At 37.8% G+C, this 5169-nt stretch overlaps 1 protein-coding gene across 1 annotated transcript; it reads right to left on the reverse strand.

Annotated features, from left to right (window-relative positions):
• Window positions 1-1769: 1769 nt before the first annotated feature.
• On the reverse strand, window positions 1770-4677 carry LOC145623911 (PWWP domain-containing protein 5-like). The gene is made up of 2 exons (XM_081676823.1): window positions 4550-4677; window positions 1770-4370 (listed from the first exon to the last, which is right to left on the reverse strand). Exon 2 carries the CDS (start codon window positions 4220-4222, stop codon window positions 1952-1954), a length of 2271 nt encoding a protein of 756 aa, XP_081532949.1. The 5' UTR covers window positions 4223-4370; window positions 4550-4677; the 3' UTR covers window positions 1770-1951.
• Window positions 4678-5169: the final 492 nt, after the last annotated feature.

The raw sequence follows: 5169 nt of genomic DNA on the forward strand, positions 1-5169 counted from the left end.
TTTTCTCCTTATATAGATGCCAATTAGGGTTTCTAACTAGTCGTTGCAAGGTGATTAACGGTGCCCCTGAATATTCGGAACCACTTCATCATTATCTTCACTCTGCCTATTCTTCTAACGGTTTGTAACAGTTGTTGCGTGGACTTGGTCACTCACGTTTATCTTCTCCTAAAAAGTCGGGAAGCAGTTTGTTGCTTCTTTCGATCGTCGAAGCCAGTCAGTCTTCGTCGTGCTTCCAGTCTTCATCGCTTGACCCTGGTTGACTGTCGTTGACTAAGGCTTACAGTTTTTTACCCATAACAAAAGGTATCAAAAATGAACCAAAGACAGTTATGTATAATTGAAATCCAAGGTAAACCTAACAATTGATAGAGTTACAACATTCCAACCAGTCAAATTCCTGAATTTGATCAGGATCGACATTTGAGGACATGGGGCAAGGAAAGACACAGCACACCAATGATCAAGAATGAGCGCGTTGAAGCTTACGCATACAACTTTATAAATAAATATAATTAAATTAAAGGAGAAAAAAGAGATAATGTAGAGCAACAATGGTATCAATAATGGAGCCAGAATCTCCAGTTTTTGATGCCATAATAATAACATCTTTACACCTGAATTAGCCGACAAATTTGATGCATACAAACTAATTAAGGCTTTAGGCGTATCATAACTCTATTAGCCGACAAATTTGATGCATACAAACTAATTAAGGCTTTAGGCGTATCATAACTCTATTATTCTATTAACGCAGCACATAAAACCAAGCAGTGAACAACATTAGAAAAAGAAGTTAAACAACCATCCTCAGCCTGTCAGTCATACCATAATACTGCAAACTCACCAGCGGATGGGAATTGGTAATTAACTTGAACCACCAGTAGGGGGAAGCTAGTTAGCAATATAAACCAGAGCATCTTCATCTATAGATTCATCATCCAAGAATGTGATTAAACTCAATTTTTATACGTTGGCAAATTACGCAACTCTGTGGCATAGGCATAAAGACCAATCCACCAGAACCTTAGTTTCACTGTCAAGGATAATATTTATCACACATTGTAAGGGAGTGAAAAAGGCCAAAGGATTAAGCTTCAGCACCAGCTGGCTTCTACCTCTTTTATCATTTTGTAAAATTTTGAAGAGATTTGGAGCAAAGCCTTCAGGAGATAATAAGACCTTGGATTAACCAGGTATTTATCACACATTGGTAAGAAGGGAGTGGAAAAGGCCAAAGGATTAAGCTTCAGCACCAGCTGGTTTCTACCTCTTTTATCATTTTGTAAAATTTTGAAGAGATTTGGAGCAAAGCCTTCAGGAGATAATAAGACCTTGGATTAACCAGGAAATGCTCGCTCTCTCTCTCTCTATGAAGAAATCAAGTAATATTGGTTAGCAAATTATAATACTTCATCCAAAATCCAACATTTAAGCTGGAATGAAGATAGAACTTAAAAATTAAAAATTTTCTTATGATGGCACTATTATTATCCCAAAAAGAGTTAAACTAATGAGATGGTTCCTTCAGCACAAGATCTTCGACAAAGGCTTCTACAAAGCCTATACAGCATGACAGAACATTAATTATTGATGTGTAGAGACACACTATAAAATAAAAGTTGGAAGAAAGAACATATTAGATTAAACGATGTAATAGAAAAATAAATCACCCACTACGATTCTAGAGGGTGTCATCGATATGCAATCGAGTACCTTAAAACAGGGAATGTTAACTTCCATTAAGCTATGCAGTTAGAAAGCACAAATAATACTAAAGGTCATAGATAGAAAATTCTTAAAAAGATATTACATTATAAAGTCATCTTCCTAGTTGTACCCTTAGCTTAGCAACCTACAGAGATGAAAGAACTGAACATACTTTGTAGAATTACCTAATAACAAGTTGACAGCAATGTGGCTAGAATATCTAGACGGATTACCTCAGTGTTCAGTCTTTCCTTCTACATTTAGCTTCAATGGAAGGAGATTTGCGTGGAGATGGGGCATAGTTAAGCCGATAACAAACAAGTGAAGGTCCGAAGATTTCAAACTTCCCTGAACTACTGAAGGCTGTTTCAGCATCTGAACGTCTCTTGAATACCACCCTGGCACAAAGTTTTTTGGCCAATACTTCAGTTTCTGATTCCTTCAAAGAACCATAGTGACTGAAAATTTTAATTAATTTGGCTTTCGTAGGAATAGAATCCATGTCAGCGAATTTCAAAGTTAAGGCGGTTGGTGAATCTTCCAGCTGCTTTTTCACATCAAATAGCCCCCCTTCTGATGTACCATTTTCTGATCCAAAATGCTGAGGAGGTGATGAAACTGTAGACTCCATCTCCTGCGAACCGACAGAACTTCCATCTACCTCAGAATGTTCAGGCTTAATTACAATCTCACTCAAGAAAGTTTGTTGCTCAAAGAATTCGATGGTTTGGTTCGTGCAACAAGCATCCTCTACACCTTCGACGACTGATGTTGTCGTAATTTCAGATTCAGATGCCTTTGATTTAGACTTCATACCAGAAATACACCCCACTGGATCTATTTCAGCAGGTCCTGACCCAGAGAGTACTTCATTAGGACTGTCACTTGTATCTTCCTCCCCAGACTTTTCATGCTTCTGCAAGAGCTCAATGTCAGGAACAATTGAATTTCTAAAAACGGAAATGAAAGTGACCATCTTACTCAACAAACTGTATTGTTTGAGGGGTTCAATAGCAGCCAAGTGTAGTTCTGAAAGAATTGCATCAATAGAGGCATACTCAGAAGTGAGTTTGCTGCATTGCTTGTTGTTACCTTCATCTTTGCTAGTTTTTGTATGCGAGGACACATCATGTTTGAGTAAAGGCGATGACTGGCTCAGTTGACCTGCAACTCTTAGAATGCTTTCTCCTACTCTAAAAGACGGTTTTGGGTCTTTCACTTTCATAGTTGTTCCCAGAGGACTGCATTCCTTAGTTCTTGAGGGAGTTGAGTCATTAGGAAAAGATTTGACCTCTTTTTGTCTCCTGGCAGAAGATGAGATGGATTTACTGCCTAATTTTCTTTTAGTCCCCTTGTCATCTTCCTCTTGTACGCTCTTCTTACCTATCAAGTCAGACAAGCACCTGACCTTTTTTGTCGCATGACCCCTATCATTAGATGTTTTCTTCCTTTTTTGAGGCCTGTTATCATCCTCTTTAATGGTTACTGGTGGAGGATTGCCACCAACAATCCCTTCAGAATTCTCTTTTTCAGCAACGACTGGAGTATTAGCCTCATTATTCACATACCCTATCAACAATCCAAATTCGGCCAGATGATAAATACCCTTCCATCTATAAAAGGCTGCCGTTTGAGCTCGAGCTACCACATGTTCTAGTCGGTGAACATCACCATATGGCTCTTGTGCAAAATCTTTTACATAATGAAGAAAATTCAATGGTTCAAAAGATGCTGCAGTATAAAATCTGTCACCTCCTTCTCGAATTCTTGATTGTTCACGGATTCCATCATTTTCAACAACTTGAGTTTTTAATTGGTTGTACACATCGTCAACAATACAATGACAACAGAGACCAAATTCCACCCGCCTAGAGGTCTCAACCAAAACACAATCCACAGCATGTCGAAAAGATTCCGTTTGAGTCTGTTTTACCATCTGGGAGAAATTTGGGGCAAAAGGTTTCAACTTTGCCTCATCATTCCAAGCAAAAGTTTGATCCCCAAAGTAACCCACAAAATAACCTTTCGACTTGAAATGCTTCCTAGCCTTCTCCGACGCATCCCCAGGTTCAAATATCTGAGCTGGCCACCAAGGATGGCTCTTAACTTTGCCCCAAACTATATCAGATGCACAAAACCCACCTTTGTTTTTACCCTTTTTCTTATTTTTTCCAACACACACATCCAAATCTACAACAAGACTCACTCCCTTATGTTCCGAAAAATCTCCTACTTCCACCTTATCAATGGTGGCAGCCTGACTTTTGACCACCCCTGATTGAATCTCTACAGATTTCCTCGTCTCCACTTCCTTACCCCTTCTGCCAACATCAACAGGATTTGGATTCGGAAATAACTGCTGAGCAAAAGAATTAAAATTTGCCTTAATAGGGTTCTCTTGATTCTTGCTTTCTTTTTCAACACAAGCATCATTCAAAGAACCCAATTCACCCTTTAAAGTACTAGCCTCTCCTTTATCATTCAAATGCTCACCAACATTATCAACCTCCATACCCTCAGATTCTTGCTCTCTCCTCAAACCCTCTTCTTCAACTAGGGTTTCAAGAACACAACCACTCAATTCAGCACTAACAGCATTTTCTGAACAAGGGTCTTTAGAAACGACGTCGGATTGAATTTATACAGCTGAATCAGTAAGACTATGAAGCAAAAAATAAGCAATAGTTCAATGTTGAGAAATGTTAATTAAATGCACAAAAAATAAATTCAAAGTTATAAGAAATAGAAATAAGCAAGGTTATGATAAAGAAGTGAAAGAAAAATGTAAGGGAAAGTGATTTATGCCATTTAAGAAGAAGGTAGAAAGATGAGAGCTTACCTTGACAATTGATGAGTGTATTTTCGCAGCTTCAAGATTTGGGAATCAGCAAGGGAAATGAAAGAAAGAGGAAGACTCTTTACTCCGGTGTGTCTCAGCCCAAATCCTACCACAGGGATACTTTGGTAATTCGTAATTTTTTTTAAAAACAATTTTTTTTTTTTTTTTTTTTTTTTGACAACCATCAAGCTTAGCACTTTATTAAATCAACAAGTTTTCAAGGTCATTACAAATCGCCCCATGTAATTCTAGAGGATACTCTTCAAGCCAAACACGAAACTCATTGAAACTACTACTAAGCAAAGCAAGCTCATGGGCTACGCCATTTCCTAGCCTTACCCCTAATTCGCTTTTAAAACAAATTTACAAAGGAGAAATTGTATAGAATAATCACACTTTTGGACATCCGCTCAAAATAATTCCACTTTCGGGTTATTTTTAAATAATCCGACCTTTAACCCCAATTCGCTTTAAATTATCCCAACCGGTCATGTAACCTGTTATAAAAAGTTATCTTACACGTGGGGGCCTGTAATTGGTAAAAAAAATAAAAACAATAAAAATAAATAAAATTTTATAAAAAGTTACTCTCTCCATCCCCTTTTGATTGTCACTTTTGC

The sequence above is a fragment of the Chenopodium album genome, chromosome 3 (genome assembly GCF_948465745.1).
Source record: "Chenopodium album chromosome 3, dcCheAlbu1.1, whole genome shotgun sequence".
Classification (NCBI taxonomy): Eukaryota; Viridiplantae; Streptophyta; class Magnoliopsida; order Caryophyllales; family Amaranthaceae; genus Chenopodium; species Chenopodium album.